Here is a 20,565-nt window from a genome sequence, read left to right as displayed (position 1 = left end):
CTTGGTTTACAAGCCTGTGGCCCAAGCAATCCATCCGTATGACACGGATTAGTGGACGATCTCGGGGGCTGCTTCTGCCCAGAGAGCCGTGAGATAGACGGTTAACAGGCTAGATGGAGGGAGACGTGACCTCTTCACTCACACTAGGGAAGCACACAGAGACAGTGACCTCTTCACTCACACTAGGGAAGCACACAGAGATAGTGCACATACTATTTCTCTCTCACACTCACTTTCACATAGTAATTCACTTAAGCTTGATTTGGAACTGTGCGTAATCCACGTGTTGACAGTGTGCCAGTATACATAGGGCAAGGGGTACCTGACCTGTTTGACATGGAGGACCAAGGGCCAAAATATAACATGAGTGGCGGTGGGCCGTGGGCCAAATAATGCTAGGCTACTGGACTTTGTTTATTTAATAAATATAACAAGAAGAAACTAACAATGTCTTAGGTGACACTAATGTCAATGTGTTTGTACCTTGTAATAGGCAAGTCCGTTTAGGAATATCTACTTGTATAGATGAATTGAACCAAGTTAGACAAATGGAATTGAACCAAGTTAGACAAATGGAATATCTAATAATTCTCTGGAGCAATTTGGAGTGGCCAACAGTCATATTTCGGAGGGCTGAATTTGCAAACTACAGATACCAACAACCCCCCCACACAGCTGTCCCCAAGCCCTAACCCTCTGCAGATACTCACAATACCCCTCCCACTGAGCTGCTTTCACCTGCAAGACACCCTTAGTCAGGGTTAGTAGGGTTGCCACAGTGCACTTAGTAGGGTTGCCACAGTGATGTGAATTTAACTATAAACTGATAACTTTAGACAACACTGGTCTTATTAAATATAGCACATTTATCCAAAGCGTAAGTGTCTTGCTCAAGGACACAGCTGGTGGTTGGTCTGGTTATCTTTGGAGTAATAACCCAACTAGTTTGTTTCCATAATACTATCCCATCATTCTCTCTCTCTGCAGGGTTTACTTCAGGAACCGATGGGTGAAGACGGTCCATCCGGTCGTCCAGCAGTACTGTCTGATCTCCAGCACACAGTACACCTTCCAGATGCCCGAGAGGGAGGACGTCCTCAGGCACCGTGTGATAGTGGTCACCCTCAGCACCTCCCAGTACCTCTGCCAGCTCGACCTGGAGCCCGGTAAGCACCTCCCAGTACCTCTTGCCAGCTCGACCTGGAGCCCGGTAAGCACCTCCCAGTACCTCTGCCAGCTCGACCTGGAGCCCGGTAAGCACCTCCCAGTACCTCTGCCAGCTCCACCTGGAGCCCGGTAAGCACCTCCCAGTACCTCTGCCAGCTCCACCTGGAGCCCGGTAAGCACCTCCCAGTACCTCTGCCAGCTCCACCTGGAGCCCGGTAAGCACCTCCCAGTACCTCTGCCAGCTCCACCTGGAGCCCGGTAAGCACCTCCCAGTACCTCTGCCAGCTCCACCTGGAGCCCGGTAAGCACCTCCCAGTACCTCTGCCAGCTCCACCTGGAGCCCGGTAAAACAACAGTGGTTTAGCTGTGGTTGGGATTGATGGGGGGATGGGTGACTGGTTTAGCTGTGGTTGGGATTGACAGGGGGATGGGTGACTGGTTTAGCCGTGGTTGGGATTGACAGGGGGATGGGTGACTGGTTTAGCCGTGGTTGGGATTTAGGGACACCTAGTGTTCCTAGGAATGGCCACACGAACATCGGCAAAATAACACAAAGATATTTACTGGTTCCATTTAAGATTTAGGATATAACATTTGTAAGCACTGACATACCAGGTTTTTTTGTAGAGACGGTACTGAATTTTGCCATCCAGACACATGCGGTTTGAAATATGAATATAGAATATCAGGCCTATAAATTACCTTATTATGGCCAAGTCATACATACATATTATGGATCGGGCCAAATCTCCTCTTTCCAATGGCAGAGTTAAATCTGGATTTAGTATCACCAGGCGCCCGTTACAGGGCAGCAAAGACTGTGAATGAAATGTACTGTTGAGTACAGTTACCGTATAACCGTCCATAGCTCTGCCATTTTTGACCGGATTGCGACGCAGATTTTCCCTATATGTTCACAGAAAGGTAAAGAAACGATATACGTTGTATTTTATACCAAACATTTTGAGGTTTGTTCGACCCGTGAGATATAAACGTGATTTCACGTCAATATTTTTCAGAAAGAAATGGTTGGCATATGCCGCTGGTGTGAACTGGGTAGTGTAGTTTTATGAAACGTAGACGTCCATCGAAAGCCCTGGGTCTCCTCTTTTAATTTCATGACTGCTTTCATGTCCTCACATCTAAATCGTCAGTTTTCCGGTAATAACACTTACGCGAAGGGGAGCAAAGTCTTTATTATATGCCTTATGCACACTGTCTTTATGCTACAGAGATGTACACTTTTAACGGAGAGATACAATTTAACACAAACGTTTCTAAAGATATTAATGTTTCCCGGCACATTTTCACACCGCCAACAAAGTAGCCTACTGGGTCCATTGTCTAGGAATGGATTTGGTAGCTGTTATGTCTGCACGTCTGTCTCCACACCTGAGACTGAAAGTACTCAGCCCCTTCCCTATGACACAACTGTAGTTCTTTAAACGGTGAGGGAAATCATACAGCCGTTAACAATAATTAACACATTTACAAGTCGTATTAAGTTTAGCCAATAAGGAAACAGATGGAGAACATTTCAAAGCACTCAAAATCTCCCATCCCAATTTCGTATTATCCAATTCTACCCTCCCCTGTCTCGAACGTTGTTAGACCATGCCTCCCACTGGTCGGCTGTAGTGAGGATAGAAGCCTTGCATCACGTGTCCCCTCCGGTACACGAGGAGGCAGCCGTCGCATCTTTTCACCTGAACAGCGCGATCTCTCAGTGGCGAGGAGTAACGCGTGGGAGGCTCACGCTGCCCCCGTTGCTTCCTGATTCTGCTGTACAGGCGCACCAACCGACCTGTAGGAGTCGCTGTCCACAACGTCCAATCCCCACCCACCGGCTTTCCCACCCCTAACACTGCCAATTGTATTAGTATGAACGACTAGCCAAGCCTGAAGCAACGCAGAGAGCTGGGCTCGAACCCAGCATCTCCTGCGTTAGTGGCGAGTGCCTTGCCCACTGCGCCACTTAGCCGACTTGGATTCCTCCTTTTTAACTGGGCATGGGTCAGCCCCAGTCTCCTCCGTAGGCCAGACCGTCTCATTTAACGAGGCTAACGTGTTTCGTCCTGATACTGACTCAGAATCATAGCGGTGCGTATACGCTCATTATACCACAGCTATGAACCAATCAGATTGCTTGATTTGAGCTACCCATTTTATAAATGTTTTACATCAAACGTCCCCTTTCCTTGCCTCACTCATTGTATATCCCTGCCCCCAGTCACCGGATGGCACTCCCGTCTCTCATGACCTGTGTACATCATTCCTAAGCATTCAGGACTTATGTATTTATGAAGGCTGCAGTGGAAACTGTAGGTATGTTAGGGCGTGGTATAGGGCCCGCTATAGCTACCAGAGAGCCCATCTGGGCCCCTTTCTTCCCTGACATGTCTAAAAGACCCGTGGACATAATTTCAGAGCGCTGTGCTCCTGTTACGTATTCATGAGGGTCGCCGTAAAATGGTAGGTAATGATGGAGTGCACAGTAGGAAGGATACAGTATTGTAGGCCTGCTATTGCCTTAACAATAAAATACACAGCGGGCGGAGGTCAGGTACAGTATGACGGCTTGCATTAACAATTAATGATGTGACAAAACAGGTTGAATCTACAGTACATTTGCGTGTTATCAAGTCCCTCGACTACATTCTCTTGTCATACAATGTAGAAGGATAGGGAAGAGGGCAAGATAAAAGCAGGTCTACGTAACGCATGTTCTGTTGAAAAGGTGCCCATTATCAATGACAGGAGAGACAGTGAGGGGGTGCAACATGCATCTAACGGATCTAACTTTAGTCCTAAAGACGTCATAACAATCCACTACTGGCACTTAATTTGACCAAACTGAAAGATATGGCCAGATTGCCATAGGGCTGGCTGCAAACATCGGAATGGTTCAGAATTAATTCTGTATATTGGCAAATTTACAATACGAAGCCGTTCGATAATGCCGAATAAGTATGTAAATTGCGTTATGAAGGAATTCCTTGGTAACTTTCACGCATGTCGTTGGAGAAATGAGGACCATAGATGCATCTAAAGCAGGGGTCTCAAACTCAATTTACCTGGGGGCCGCTGGAGGTATAGTCTGGGTGAGGCTGGGCCGCATCAAATATTCCACAAAAAAAGGGTTTAAAGTAAAAAAAAAAAAAAAAAAAAAGTACAACTGATCCAATCTTTTCACAAACTCACTAAAACCTCACAAACACCAGCAACTGAGCATTCTCAGTGGTGTCAGTGGACTCATCCACAGCTATGGAAATGCACTGTGCATTTTTTTTTATTCCATCACAAAGCTGTTTAATCAAATCATCAGCCAGTATTTCAGTTATTCTGGTTGCTGTGCGATCTGAGGGGGATTTGCTTTTGTTTGCCTTCAAACATGGTCTCAATCACTTCAGTCATACATTATTTTATTATGTATGCATCAGAGAATGGCTTCTTGTGTTTAGCCAACACCCATGCCACTGAGTGAGGACTTGGTTGCTCTTTCTCGTTGTGACATAGCTTTAACAATAATTCTGCTTGCAGCTTGATATGATGATTTCATTCCATTTATTTTTGTGGTTCTTAGCACTGAATTTTGAGGAAAGGCTGCATCAAAATAACTGTCGTGTGGCAGTGAAAGGGTTAAAGAACGAAGGTCCGAACATTTGGGCTCAGCCCTAATGCTGGTAGGTCTGCCCGGCAGAGTGCAGTTCTGGTCCCAGAGAATAGGAAGAGCAGATATTAATATCAATAAGGCTGTAATAAATGTGTACCTTTTCACAGGGAACTTGCATGATAGCATGTTCATTGTCTCGACATTGTCTCTCCTCTTGTCTCATGACAGGGCTGTTCTCTCACATCCTATTGGACGAGGCGGCCCAGGCCATGGAGTGTGAGACCATCATGCCTTTAGCTCTAGCCAGCGAGACCACCCGCATCGTGCTGGCTGGGGACCACATGCAGGTAACACCTAACACCCCCACACCATGCAGGTAACACCCCCTATAACTATAACATTGTGCTGGCTGGGGACCACATGCAGGTAACACCCCCTATAACTATAACTATAACATCGTGCTGGCTGGGGACCACATGCAGGTAACACCTAACACCCCCACACATATAGAGACCACACGCATCGTGCTGGCTGGGGACCACATGCAGGTAACACCCCCCCCCCCACACCATGCAGGTAACACCCCCACACAATGGGTTTAAACAGGGCTCGCACAAGGTCCTTGAAGTGCTTAAAGTGCTTGGTCTTTGAAATATATGTTCACTATACCAAAGGATTTCTATAGGTCCTTATGTTTACTATACCAAAGTATTTCTATAGGTCCTTATGTTCACTATACCAAAGTATTTCTATAGGTCCTTATGTTCACTATATACCAAAGGATTTCTATAGGTCCTTATGTTCACTATACCAAAGTATTTCTATAGGTCCTTATGTTCACTATACCAAAGGATTTCTATTAGGGATGTCCGATATTGGCATTAAAATGTGATATCGGAAATTATCTGTATCGGTTAAAAAAAAGAAAAAAAAACAGGCAAGCAAGTAAGAACACATTCTGATTTTTTTTTATTGTCAAAAGTATGCATAATGTTGTGTTAATTCCACAACAAGAGATATGTAATGTTAATTACCTGAAATTATTAATTTTTTTGGGGGGGAAACCCTGCATATATCGGTATCGGTTGATATCTGTTGATATCGGTATCGGAAATGAAGAGTTGGACAATATCGGTATATCGGTATCGGTAAAAAAGCCAATATAGAGCATCCCTAATTTCTATAGGTACTTATGTTCACTATACCAAAGTATTTCTAGAGGCCCTTATGTTCACTGACGCAATGATCTCTTTCATTGCGTCATTCTGCCCCCAATCTTAAACCTTGTGTGTCCGAGGAAAGCAACAGTTGTGATTGGAGAAAAGAGGGCAGAGTTTGATATGAACCCGGTTTAGGGGAATGCTTGTAGGGGTAGGGAATAGGATACAAACCCGGTTTAGGGTAAGTGCTGTGGGTGCAGGAGGAAATGGTTCAAATGTGAGTTCCAGGTATTGACATTATGTCATGCTGATATGTCAAGTCAAATTGTAATGTGGCATCGTATGGGAAAGGTACCAGCTACCAGTAACTAGTCTAACAGAGGAGTTTAAGTGTGTGAAGGTGGGAGCTGTTGCTATCAGGGAGCAAAGGTATAGTAGTTAGTCATTTGGACCCAAATCCAACTAGAGGCAGGAAGACAGGCAGTACAGGAAGTAGAGGCAGCTCTTAGGCAAACAGGGGGGGGGTCAGTACAGAAAGTAGAGGCAGCTCCCTGGGAGGGGGGGGGGCTAAGCTCAGGGAAGTAAAGCAGGTCCCACAGAAATAAGAACCAGATATAAAAAAAAAAAAATGAAAGTATGTTGAATAGTGAAACTTATTACTTGCTCTGGTCTCCTGGAGGTCTCTAGGCAACACGCTGCCAGATTCTTCAACTTATGAACTTGTTTTTGTTACAAGGAGAATGATCTAGCCGAGTAGTGTTGTCCATATATATTTATTTGATTTGGTCAACACTAGTGTCTCTTTGTCTGCCACAAAGTTAAGCAACTGGAAATATAAGTACAACAGCTAAAGTGGGCGTGACACGTGACAGGATGGATAGAGGGGTCGTGGGGTCAGGGGTCAGAGGGACAGAAAAACCATGACGTTTTCCTTGTCGGGTCAGGGACGTTAAAGAGCCCACCATGGAGGGGTCAGGGACGTTAAAGAGCCCACCATGGAGGGGTCAGGGACGTTAAAGAGCCCACCATGGAGGGGTCAGGGACGTTAAAGAGCCCACCATGGAGGGGTCAGGGACGTTAAAGAGCCCACCATGGAGGGGTCAGGGACGTTAAAGAGCCCACCATGGAGGGGTCAGGGGCGTTAAAGAGCCCAGACCTGAAAAATCTAAGCAAATAGATGGAAGATGATTAAACAGAAGGTTTTGTAGATACTAGGGCTGTCCCTGACTAAGGATTTGGATGGTCGACTATGATTGGCCAAAATTTGCCGTTAGTCGACTATTGGTAGACAAAAAATAAAATGAAAAAAAAGTATAATATTTTAAATTTAATTAAATATTTAAATATTTTTTTTGTAATTTTGTATCATTCCATTTGGGCTGTGGGGGTGCTTAATGTCTGAAGGAGTCGACTGAAGGCTTCTTGTCCTCTGCAAAAGCATGCAATTGGTCCACTGATGATACATCTTGATATTTGTCTAGTCTAGTGTGTTCATTAGATGGTGAAATCGTCTTTCAGTGCCTCTGTGCCGGTTTTCGTAGGCAGTTAGCCTCTGGTATGCGTGCCATTAGCGTTAGCCACGCTTCTAGGCCTCTTTTCTTTTGGAAAGAATGATACAAAAAATATATATATATTTTTTATTTTATTTTTTTATAAATATATATTCAACTAAGAGGTTGGCCAGTCGACTACGGCTCCTTTCGACCGATTAGTCGACTAATCGACTAATAGGGGTCAGCCCTAGTAGATACAGTACTGAATTCTGCCATCCGGACACATGCAATTTGAAATATGATTATAGAATATCAGGCATAAAATGGTTATGCGATTAAAATGCGATTAATTAGATTAATTAATTACAAATCCTGTAATTAATTAGATACATTTTTTTAATCGCCTGACAGCACTAGTTTTTAAATGAATTGCCAAAATGTACTAACCTCACAGCTGAAGGGAAAAAGAGAAAATAATGTCTGAGTGACTGTAGACTGCAGTTTTGGAATAACCTTTTCACACCTTGTTTTCTCCCCCCCCCCCCCCCCCCCCCCCCCCAGCTCAGTCCCTTTGTGTACAGTGAGTTTGCGCGGGAGAGGAACCTGCACGTGTCGCTGCTAGACCGCCTCTACGAGCACTACCCCCCCGAGTTCCCCTGTCGCATCCTGCTCTGTGAGAACTACCGCTCCCACGAGGCCATCATCAAGTAGGTGTTCCAGAGGTCTCACTCTCCCCCCAACAGGTTCATCAAGTAGGTGTTCCAGAGGTCTCACTCTCCCCCCAACAGGTTCATCAAGTAGGTGTTCCAGAGGGCCCTCACTCTCCCCCCCAACAGGTCACCACACAGAACCCTAACCCTCATCAAGTAGGTGTTCCAGAGGGCCCTCACTCTCCCCCCAACAGGTCACCACACAGAACCCTAACCCTCATCAAGTAGGTGTTCCAGAGGGCCCTCACTCTCCCCCCAACAGGTCACCACACAGAACCCTAACCCTCATCAAGTAGGTGTTCCAGAGGGCCCTCACTCTCCCCCCAACAGGTCACCACACAGAACCCTAACCCTCATCAAGTAGGTGTTCCAGAGGGCCCTCACTCTCCCCCCAACAGGTCACCACACAGAACCCTAACCCTCATCAAGTAGGTGTTCCAGAGGGCCCTCACTCTCCCCCAACAGGTCACCACACAGAACCCTAACCCTCATCAAGTAGGTGTTCCAGAGGGCCCTCACTCTCCCCCAACAGGTCACCACACAGAACCCTAACCCTCATCAAGTAGGTGTTCCAGAGGGCCCTCACTCTCCCCCAACAGGTCACCACACAGAACCCTAACCCTCATCAAGTAGGTGTTCCAGAGGGCCCCCACTCTCCCCCCAACAGGTCACCACACAGAACCCTAACCCTCATCAAGTAGGTGTTCCAGAGGGCCCTCACTCTCCCCCCAACAGGTCACCACACAGATGCCTCTTTTCCATTGCATAGAACCTACTCGACCCTACTCTACTCGCTTTAGGTACCTGGTACTTCGTTCCTTTTCCAGAGTAGAGGTTAGGGTTGGAGGAGAGAGAGAGAGGTTAGGGTTGGAGGAGAGAGAGTAGAGGTTAGGGTTGGAGGAGAGAGAGAGTAGAGGTTAGGGTTGGAGGAGAGAGAGAGAGAGGTTAGGGTTGGAGGAGAGAGAGAGAGAGGTTAGGGTTGGAGGAGAGAGAGAGAGAGGTTAGGGTTGGAGGAGAGAGAGAGAGAGGTTAGGGTTGGAGGAGAGAGAGAGTAGAGGTTAGGGTTGGAGGAGAGAGAGAGTAGAGGTTAGGGTTGGAGGAGAGAGAGAGTAGAGGTTAGGGTTGGAGGAGAGAGAGAGTAGAGGTTAGGGTTGGAGGAGAGAGAGAGAGAGTAGAGGTTAGGGTTGGAGGAGAGAGAGAGGTTAGGGTTGGAGGAGAGAGAGTAGAGGTTAGGGTTGGAGGAGAGAGAGAGGTTAGGGTTGGAGGAGAGAGAGTAGAGGTTAGGGTTGGAGGAGAGAGAGAGGTTAGGGTTGGAGGAGAGAGAGAGTAGAGGTTAGGGTTGGAGGAGAGAGAGAGAGGTTAGGGTTGGAGGAGAGAGAGAGTAGAGGTTAGGGTTGGAGGAGAGAGAGTAGAGGTTAGGGTTGGAGGAGAGAGAGAGTAGAGGTTAGGGTTGGAGGAGAGAGAGAGAGGTTAGGGTTGGAGGAGAGAGAGAGTAGAGGTTAGGGTTGGAGGAGAGAGAGAGAGTAGAGGTTAGGGTTGGAGGAGAGAGAGAGTAGAGGTTAGGGTTGGGGGAGAGAGAGAGTAGAGGTTAGGGTTGGAGGAGAGAGAGAGTAGAGGTTAGGGTTGGAGGAGAGAGAGAGAGAGTAGGGTTGGAGGAGAGAGAGAGTAGAGGTTAGGGTTGGAGGAGAGAGAGTAGAGGTTAGGGTTGGAGGAGAGAGAGAGTAGAGGTTAGGGTTGGAGGAGAGAGAGTAGAGGTTAGGGTTGGAGGAGAGAGAGAGTAGAGGTTAGGGTTGGAGGAGAGAGAGAGTAGAGGTTAGGGTTGGAGGAGAGAGAGAGTAGAGGTTAGGGTTGGGGAGAGAGAGAGTAGAGGTTAGGGTTGGAGGAGAGAGAGAGAGGTTAGGGTTGGAGGAGAGAGAGAGTAGAGGTTAGGGTTGGAGGAGAGAGAGAGTAGAGGTTAGGGTTGGAGGAGAGAGAGAGAGAGTAGGGTTGGAGGAGAGAGAGAGTAGAGGTTAGGGTTGGAGGAGAGAGAGAGAGAGTAGGGTTGGAGGAGAGAGAGAGTAGGGTTGGAGGAGAGAGAGAGTAGAAGTTAGGGTTGGAGGAGAGAGAGAGAGGTTAGGGTTGGAGGAGAGAGAGAGTAGAGGTTAGGGTTGGAGGAGAGAGAGAGAGAGTAGGGTTGGAGGAGAGAGAGAGTAGAGGTTAGGGTTGGAGGAGAGAGAGAGAGAGTAGAGGTTAGGGTTGGAGGAGAGAGAGAGAGAGAGGTTAGGGTTGGAGGAGAGAGAGAGAGGTTAGAGTTGGAGGAGAGAGAGAGTAGAGGTTAGGGTTGGAGGAGAGAGAGAGAGGTTAGGGTTGGAGGAGAGAGAGAGAGTAGAGGTTAGGGTTGGAGGAGAGAGAGAGAGGTTAGGGTTGGAGGAGAGAGAGAGAGTAGAGGTTAGGGTTGGAGGAGAGAGAGAGTAGAGGTTAGGGTTGGAGGAGAGAGAGAGTAGAGGTTAGGGTTGGAGGAGAGAGAGTAGAGGTTAGGGTTGGAGGAGAGAGAGAGAGAGTAGAGGTTAGGGTTGGAGGAGAGAGAGAGAGGTTAGGGTTGGAGGAGAGAGAGAGAGTAGAGGTTAGGGTTGGAGGAGAGAGAGAGTAGAGGTTAGGGTTGGAGGAGAGAGAGAGAGAGTAGAGGTTAGGGTTGGAGGAGAGAGAGAGAGGTTAGGGTTGGAGGAGAGAGAGAGTAGAGGTTAGGGTTGGAGGAGAGAGAGAGTAGAGGTTAGGGTTGGAGGAGAGAGAGTAGAGGTTAGGGTTGGAGGAGAGAGAGAGTAGAGGTTAGGGTTGGAGGAGAGAGAGTAGAGGTTAGGGTTGGAGGAGAGAGAGAGTAGAGGTTAGGGTTGGAGGAGAGAGAGAGTAGAGGTTAGGGTTGGAGGACTGGAATTGATTGAAAGGGTGAGATGGTGGGAAGAACGAGAGAGAGCCAGTCATGAGCTTTGATTACTTTAGCTTTCAAATCCGAACCCAGCATCAGAAAAAGCGACTTGTCCCCTAAAGTTAGGCTGCATATTTAGTCGACGTGAACAGAGCAATAGTTTGTTAAAACTGTTGATTTAAAGGGGAATACCACCAATTTTTTTTAAATTCACATTGTTTATTCCTGTGCCCCAGGACAGTTTGGTCAATATTGGTCAACATGTGCCACTCTCTCCTAAATTTAGAAATTGGAGAGAGAGAGAGAGAACCTTCAGAATTTGTGATGTCACTGGGATGTAAAATATCTCTTTCCTCTCTTCATCCTTTTTCCTCTCCTCCTCCTCTCCTCTTCTCTCATCCTATTTCCCCATCTCTCTTCTCGTCCTCTTTCCTCCTCTTTTCTCACCCTCTTTCCTTCTCTTCCTCTCCTGCTCCTCTCTTCCTCTCCCTCCTCTCTCCTCTCCCTCCTCTTTCCTCTCTTCCTCTCCTCCTCTCCTCCTCTCTCTCCTGTTCCTCCCTCAGCTACACCTCAGAGTTGTTCTATGACGGTAAGCTCATGGCGAGTGGGAAGCAGCCGTCCCATAAGGACTTCTACCCGCTGACCTTCTTCACGGCCAGAGGAGAGGACGTCCAGGAGAAGAACAGCACGGCCTACTACAACAACGCAGAGGTGAACCTGAGTCTTAGTCAAGTCAGGTTTAAGTTCAATATAAAGTAATACCAGCAGTTCATACATTTTAGAGCTGACTATATTATGTTAATATTATATATTAAAATATTACTATTGTAATAAAACATTAAATAATAATAACCATGTTATATAAGTAAGCAAAATCGCATGTAAGGATGCCACTCCCATAGAGTGAGTTGTGTCGAGTGGAGTTGACTGAGAGAGGCCCTGCACATCTGTCCAGGTGTTGGACAATGTATGGAACATAATTGTCATGGCTAGTAGTCAGTCATACCTAATCTTTCTCTTCCACTCTGCGTTCAGTTTGTGGAGTGAATCTGCGGAATGGTTTGAGTGTGGAATTAAAACAAAGCACAAATATAAATTACTTAAAAAACAAAAACACATAAAAAGGATTATATCTCAGAGGTATATGCATGAGGAGGCGTTGTGTTGACCGCTGGAGCCCGGGCGTCCCTGTGCAGGGGCTGGCGCTCGGCGGGATTACCATCATTAGTATTATTATTGATCTTTTCTTTTCATAATATCATAATATTCATAGTGTGGAAATTTGGGTTGTATGAACATTTGTTAATGAGTTGGATAAGATAATAGAGTGTGAAGGGGTAGGAATACATATGTTTACACTTCATCCTACTCCTTTTTGAACATTACTTTTTTGCTTGTTTGTTTTTTAATCTGTTTATTACTTTATTGTTTTATTTAATATTTTTTTTATTTATGTTAGAAATCCAACTCATTCCTTGGTCGTCTCTCTCCAGGTGTTTGAGATCGTGGAGCGGGTGGAGGAGATGAGGAAGAAGTGGCCGGTGGCCTGGGGCAAGCTGGACGAGGGCAGCATCGGCGTGGTGTCGCCCTACGCTGACCAGGTGTTCCGCATCCGTGCAGAGCTGCGCAAGAAGAGGATGCATGAGGTCAGCGTGGAGCGAGTCCTCAACGTGCAAGGTGAGGGGGAGGCCGGGTTAACCCTGTCACTGCCACGGCCACTCTAGTAGCACACCATGTATCACCCTACCACACTACAGAAGGTTAACCCTTTCACTACCACACTACAGAAGGTTAACCCTTTCACTACCACACTACAGAAGGTTAACCTTTCACTACCACACTACAGGTTAACCTTTCACTACAACACTACAGAAGGTTAACCTTTCACTGCCACACTACAGAAGGTTAACCTTTCACTACAACACTACAGAAGGTTAACCTTTCACTGCCACACTACAGAAGGTTAACCCTTTCACTACCACACTACAGAAGGTTAACCTTTCACTACCACACTACAGAAGGTTAACCTTTCACTGCCACACTACAGCAGGTTAACCCTTTCACTACCACACTACAGAAGGTTAACCTTTCACTGCCACACTACAGCAGGTTGACCCTTTCACTACCACACTACAGAAGGTTAACCTTTCACTGCCACACTACAGAAGGTTAACCCTTTCACTACCACACTACAGCAGGTTAACCCTTTCACTACCACACTACAGAAGGTTAACCCTTTCACTACCACACTACCTACAGAAGGTTAACTTTTTCACTACCACACTACAGAAGGTTAACCCTTTCACTACCACACTACAGAAGGTTAACCCTTTCACTACCACACTACAGAAGGTTAACCCTTTCACTACCACACTACAGAAGGTTAACCTTTCACTACCACACTACAGAAGGTTAACCTTTCACTACCACACTACAGAAGGTTAACCTTTCACTACCACACTACAGAAGGTTAACCCTTTCACTACCACACTACAGAAGGTTACCCTTTCACTACCACACTACAGAAGGTTAACACGTTCACTACCACATTACAGAAGGTTAACTCTTTCACTACCACACTACCTACAGCAGGTTAACCCTTTCACTACCACACTATAGAAGGTTAACCCTTTCACTACCACACTACCTACAGAAGGTTAACTTTTTCACTACCACACTACAGAAGGTTAACCCTTTCACTACCACACTACAGAAGGTTAACCCTTTCACTACCACACTACAGAAGGTTAACCCTTTCACTACCACACTACATAAGGTTAACCTTTCACTGCCACACTACAGAAGGTTAACCTTTCACTACCACACTACAGAAGGTTAACCTTTCACTACCACACTACAGAAGGTTAACCCTTTCACTACCACACTACAGAAGGTTAACCCTTTCACTACCACACTACAGAAGGTTAACACGTTCACTACCACACTACAGAAGGTTAACCTTTCACTACCACACTACAGAAGGTTAACACATTCACTACCACATTACAGAAGGTTAACTCTTTCACTACCACACTACCTACAGCAGGTTAACCCTTTCACTACCACACTACAGAAGGTTAACCCTTTCACTACCACACTACAGAAGGTTAACCCTTTCACTACCACACTACATAAGGTTAACCCTTTCACTACCACACTACAGAAGGTTAACCTTTCACTACCACACTACAGAAGGTTAACCTTTCACTACCACACTACAGAAGGTTAACCTTTCACTACCACACTACAGAAGGTTAACCCTTTCACTACCACACTACAGAAGGTTACCCTTTCACTATCACAACCACACTAGAGAAGGTTAACCCTTTCACTACCACACTACAGCAGGTTAACCCTTTCACTACCACACTAGAGAAGGTTAACCCTTTCACTATCACAACCACACTAGAGAAGGTTAACCCTTTCACTACCACACTACAGCAGGTTAACCTTCCACTACCACACTACAGAAGGTTAACACGTTCACTACCACACTACAGCAGGTTAACCTTCCACTACCACACTACAGAAGGTTAACCCTTTCACTACCACACTACCTACAGCAGGTTAACCATTTCACTACCACACTACAGAAGGTTAACCCTTTCACTACCACACTACCTACAGAAGGTTAACTCTTTCACTACCACACTACAGAAGGTTAACCTTTCACTACCACACTACAGAAGGTTAACCTTTCACTACCACACTACAGAAGATTAACCTTTCACTACCACACTACAGAAGGTTAACCTTTCACTACCACACTACAGAAGGTTAACCTTTCACTACCACACTACAGAAGGTTAACCTTTCACTACCACACTACAGAAGGTTAACCTTTCACTACCACACTACAGAAGGATAACCTTTCACTACCACACTACAGAAGGTTAACCTTTCACTACCACACTACAGAAGGTTAACCTTTCACTAGAGCTGCCGCGGTATTGATTATTTCCTTACCGCACAAATTTGCAAAATATTTCCTACCGCCGCGGTTTTTACCGCACGCACACAAAAAAAAAAAAAAAAAGTTTGAATGAATTTTTTTTTTTTAGTAGTAGTCTACTCTTTATAGCATACAGCCTGCCTCTAGTCTAAATGTCTATCTTTAGAGGATGACTTTGCAGCATGAATATTGTTTGGGATTCGGCAAGCACGCATTAGTTATTGAAAGTGAAACACGGATGCGCAGTTCACTCGGTGTCGCGGGCAGGGGTGGTTACCCCTAACCCCCCCGACCCTTTCTTATTATTATTACTATAAAGTTACTACTTTATAATAAAGGCATTCGTTTTGTGGCATTGACATTATATAGTTATACGTTCAATAACATCAGCGTATTTACCGGACCATAGCAAGCAATACTCTATTCATATCTCAGTTCCTTTCTTTGCTCAGAGCGTGCTGAGTTGTCCCATTCTGCGGTCTGTTAATAAAGTTTTCAATCAGACAAGTGTATAGAACGAAGGGCTTTTATTATAACATTCGTTGCAGACAGTAAAATCATTATGTCTCGTTTAGTACTCCTGAGGCGCGATGTTAGTCCACTCCGGCGGAGAGTTAAAGCTAACGTTATTAGCCGTGTTGTGATGACCTGACATTCAGGACGTAAAAACGTGTGACGCGTCTCTCTTCTGACCAATCAGTGGTCTGCAATGTTTCACGTGACTTTTCTGGTACCCAATAGGGTCGCTTGGAACCTCGATAGACGAGTAGGGTATATCTGCAGAGCCGCAAGCCCAACGAGAGGAGGGTAATTTATTATTATTATTATAAAAAACAGCGGTGACGCGGTATTCAGCCTACTCTGCGGTGGCCGTGATGTAACAGCGATACCGCGGTAATGCGGTAATCGCGGCAGCTCTACCTTTCACTACCACACTACAGAAGGTTAACCTTTCACTACCACACTACAGAAGGTTAACCTTTCACTACCACACTACAGAAGGTTAACCTTTCACTGCCACACTACAGAAGGTTAACCTTTCACTGCCACACTACCAGGGCTGTACAGTGCGAGATATATGTTGCATGTGCTACAGCAAGATCGGTCTGTGCGATGAATGGATTTACTTCAGTAGCACTGGTGCGATAGGCATTCGGTTCATATCGATACTCTTATTTTGAAAATCCTGTCGCAGGTCTCATTTCCGCCTAAGCACAGCTCCAGCCATAATAACTATGGCTCCAGCAGCTAGCAACGCTCAGTTCATATCGATACTCTTATTTTGAAAATCTGTGGTGTCGTGACTCATATCCGCTCTACAGCACACAGCAGTACTCGTCTCAGTAGCAGCAGTAGCGTCAGGAACACGCACATTGCAACATAGCAAGGCTAGTGTGCCTATTTCGCCACCCAAAACAAATCCCTGCTGTCTTATTCCGCAACTGGTCAAATGCATATAACATGCTTTGCAATCCTCGCCATTCCTTTATGACCATGTTGTGTTAAAGTCCGGAATTATCGTTACGTTAGCATAAGCTAACAACAAGCTAAAACCCTGTTCAGAGCGATAGAAAACAGCAGAGTGGGGAGCGACTGGGAAGGAGGGGGGCATTCTTCCTTCTATGTGTGCATTTGAAAAGATCAGATGAAGTCAGACAAGTATATTATATTGATAGTAAATGTACTGAGGGTGGACAGATAATGTTGATATTTAAACATAAAAAATACAATACATAATAAATGTATGCATGATCATCATGCAACATAAAACAATTGCAGGAACGGTTTGGGAGAGGAAGGGGTTTTAGGTTGCATGTTCCAAATTTTTTTTTACTTAAAGGAAAACTCCAACATTTTGGGAAATTAGCTTATTTAACATCTTCCCTGGAGTTAGACAAGAAGATACATACCTTTTTTGTCTCTGTGCGTGCATTAGGCTTAGGGAACAGTCGCTCCGTTAGCGTAGCTTAGCTTCATCACTGGAAGTGGGGCGGAGTTAGAGCCTGACGTTCCCTACATTCACGAAATACACTCCAAATACAACTCCAAAACGTTCCTGTAAACATGTTGTGACCTGTGTATTTACCACGTGGAGAAATAAAAAATAATTGAATTCGACAATTACGTTTTCTAAGTAGGGATGCACCGAATGGGAAATTCTTGGCCAAAACCGATACCGAAAACAGTTGGCCGAAAGCCGAAAGCCGAAAATGATCCATAGAATAGATTTTTTTTTACCAATGTTGTGGAACATTATGATTATGGACAAATATATGATTATGGCAAAACTTAACTTAAATAATAAATAATCACTATTATGGGTCCATAACACATTTATTCAGCACTTTTGAATGCACACAGTACATTAATTCCAAGTCAAGTGCATTTTCTTTTCTCTGTAGGATAACTACAACAAAGTGCATTCAGAACAAAGCCAAGGTGCTTTAAAACTGCATAAAGATCTGCACACACGAGAGGGAGAATAGCTTATAGCAGACTTAATTATGTTACTGTAGTGGCTACAGTAAGCATTTTATATAAAAGTACCCCCTCCAATGTACAGTAAATTACCTAGTATGGTCGTCAATATTCCAATGTACAGCTTTGCTTGTACAGTTGTACAGTGTTTCCCCTCCCCCCAACGTACACACACACACACACACACACACATACACACACACACATACACACACACACACACACCTACACACACACACCTACACACGTACGTACACACACACACATACACACACACACACGTACACACATACACACATACACACACACACGTACACGCATACACACATACACACGTACACACATACACACACACATACACACACACATGCACACACACACATACACACACATACACACATACACACACATACACACACATACACACACACATACACGTACACACATACACACACACATACACACATACATACACACATACACACACACACATACACGCATACACACACGTACACACACACACACATACACACATACACACACATACACACATACATGCACACATACACACACATACACATTAGGGCTGGGCGATATGGCCTAAATATGATATCACGATATTTTCTGACCTTTCGGCGATACACTATACGCATCACGATGTTTTTCTTTTTTCCCCCAAACAATTCATTATGAGGCTTACCAAGACAGTATTTGAGTTTGCAAGCTAACATTAAAGACAAAATAAAATACCCATGCATTTAGCATTTTTATATTATATATTAGATTTAGATTATTGGATTATTAGATTATATATTGCATATATTTAGCAATGAGATATTATATGATTTAGATATGAAATATGATGAATTGAAAATGGGGGACCCTGATGTAAACAAGACGAAAGTCTTTCTCTGGTCTGCATCCTCCAGTCCACTGTTGACTGTTGTTGTATTGAGCTGTACTGTATTGTACCTATGCTGCAATCTGTTAATAACGTTTATATTCATTCAGTCGGCAAACAGAATCATTTTGATTGACAGTCGCGTCTGCCAATTACGTCACATCGCTTGCACCCGCCCTGCTGTTCTTAGCACCAATCGGCAAGCGCGTATTAATTTTTTACTTCCGCCATTGGAGAGCTCAATGAAAACAACAATGGCAGCGGTAGCTCGCCGCAGCCGACGTTTAGCTTTTAGCTCTGCAGAATGACTAAACGACTGGAGGCATAATGATTTTACTGCAACGGATGTTATAATAAAAGCCTTTCCATACATCTGTCTGATTGAAAACGTTATTAACAGACCGCAGAATGGGCACAACGGAGTCAGCACGGGCTGAGATATGAACGGCTAATGCTTGCTATATCTAGGTCGACCTCGGTCGTTGCTATGTAAATACGCTGATGTTATTGAAAGTGTAACTATATAACGTCAATGCCACAAAACGAATGCCTTTGTTATCATAAGTAGTAACTTTTGATGCAGTAGTGTGTGTGTGGGGCGGCGCTGTTCAAAAGTGTCAACGTGTGGACCAGATTGACGCAACACAAGCCTCTTGGGCAAAACATCACGATGTCCACGATACGTTTAAAAAGTGTATCGTTAATGAACTGTACCCGATATTTATATAATATCGTCATATCGCCCAGCCCTAATACACATACATACACACATACACATACACACACACGTACACGTACACACACACACACACGCATACACACATACACACACATACACACATACACATACACACACATACACACATACACACACACGTACACATAGGGGTGGACGGTATGGTCTAAAATGTATATCACAGTATAATTTGAAGCATAGACGGTAACGGTATATATCACGGTATCAGTGTTTCTGTTAGAATAATTTTTTTTGCCTGATAGGCAGGCTATATAAAGAATGACATCCTCAAGGCATGTAGATTTATAATATTTTAACTTAAAACTAGGCTACTTTTGCGTATAAAGTCATTATATTCCAAATAAAATAAGTCCCGAGTCGAGACTCCGTGCTGCTCCCATTGCAAACAGCGGGGCTGGATGCTGGATTTTGCTAGAAGCATAATGTAGCTGCAGAGCCGCAGAGCCAGGGGCGCTTTCAGGTCTGGTCACAGGCCCGCTCAACAGCGCCCCCCCACCCAACGGCTGAATTGGGTGGGGGGCGCTGTTGAGCGGGCCTGTGACCAGACCTGAAAGCGCCCCTGGCTCTGCGGCTCTGCAGCTGCATGCTATTCGCAAATCCACTGCTGCAGCCGTCCTCCCGCTGCAGCCGTCGTTATCATAACACTACACACATATCATAATGTTTACAGCAAACTGTAGTTGATCACCAGGTATGTTTTATTAACGTAGAATAATTCATATAAGAAAAACGATAGGGAAATCTCTTACCTTTCTCCACTGGTTAAAAATGCCAGGAACTGAAATTGAAACTTGCTGTGCGCTGCGGTGATATGTGTTTATTATGAAATGACAATTGCGTGTTGACACGCCCACTGCGCGAAGCCTCCTAAATAACTTTTTCCAGTTTGCACATATCTATTATCTATGACTAATTCTATCTATTTTTAGGGGCAAATGCGATTGAAATAGTCGCGCTGTGATTACATGACATCATTGCTATTTTAGAGCTGCTCTACCGGTTACACGGTATAGTCAAAATCCATACCGTTGAGCAAATTAATACCGTTTATACCGTATACCGTTTATACAGTCCACCCCTACGTACACACATACATACACACATACACACACACACACACACACACACACACACACACACACACATACAGCAGTCTGGCCTCTGTTCTCCCATCCCCTACTGTCGCTGAACACTCCTCTTCTCTCCAATCATCTCAAATCCTCTTTTCTCCTGTTCTCCTCTTTTCACCTGTTCTCCTCTTTTCACCTGTTCTCCTCTTTTCACCTGTTCTCCTCTTTTCTCCTGTTCTCTTTTCTCCTGTTCTCCTCTTTTCACCTGTTCTCCTCTTTTCTCCTATTCTCCTCTTTTATCCTGTTCTCCTCTTTTCACCTGTTCTCCTCTTTTCACCTGTTCTCCTCTTTTCTCCTATTCT

General features: G+C 44.9%; 1 protein-coding gene across 4 annotated transcripts in view; it reads left to right on the top strand.

Annotated features, from left to right (window-relative positions):
* The window catches only part of helz (helicase with zinc finger), a 186,608-nt gene that overhangs the window by 109,573 nt on the left and 56,470 nt on the right, over positions 1-20,565 (top strand). For all 4 annotated transcript variants that reach the window (XM_084319194.1, XM_084319193.1, XM_084319192.1 and 1 more), the window contains exons 18-22: positions 988-1,166; positions 5,009-5,127; positions 7,995-8,140; positions 11,609-11,756; positions 12,539-12,722. In XM_084319194.1, the coding sequence (XP_084175320.1) occupies positions 988-1,166; positions 5,009-5,127; positions 7,995-8,140; positions 11,609-11,756; positions 12,539-12,722 (776 nt within the window). The remainder of the gene's footprint in view (positions 1-987; positions 1,167-5,008; positions 5,128-7,994; positions 8,141-11,608; positions 11,757-12,538; positions 12,723-20,565) is intronic.

This window comes from Notolepis coatsorum (assembly GCF_963971535.1).
Source record: "Notolepis coatsorum genome assembly, chromosome: 7".
NCBI classification, from domain to species: domain Eukaryota; kingdom Metazoa; phylum Chordata; class Actinopteri; order Aulopiformes; family Paralepididae; genus Notolepis; species Notolepis coatsorum.
This window is presented reverse-complemented; position numbering and strand designations above follow the sequence as displayed.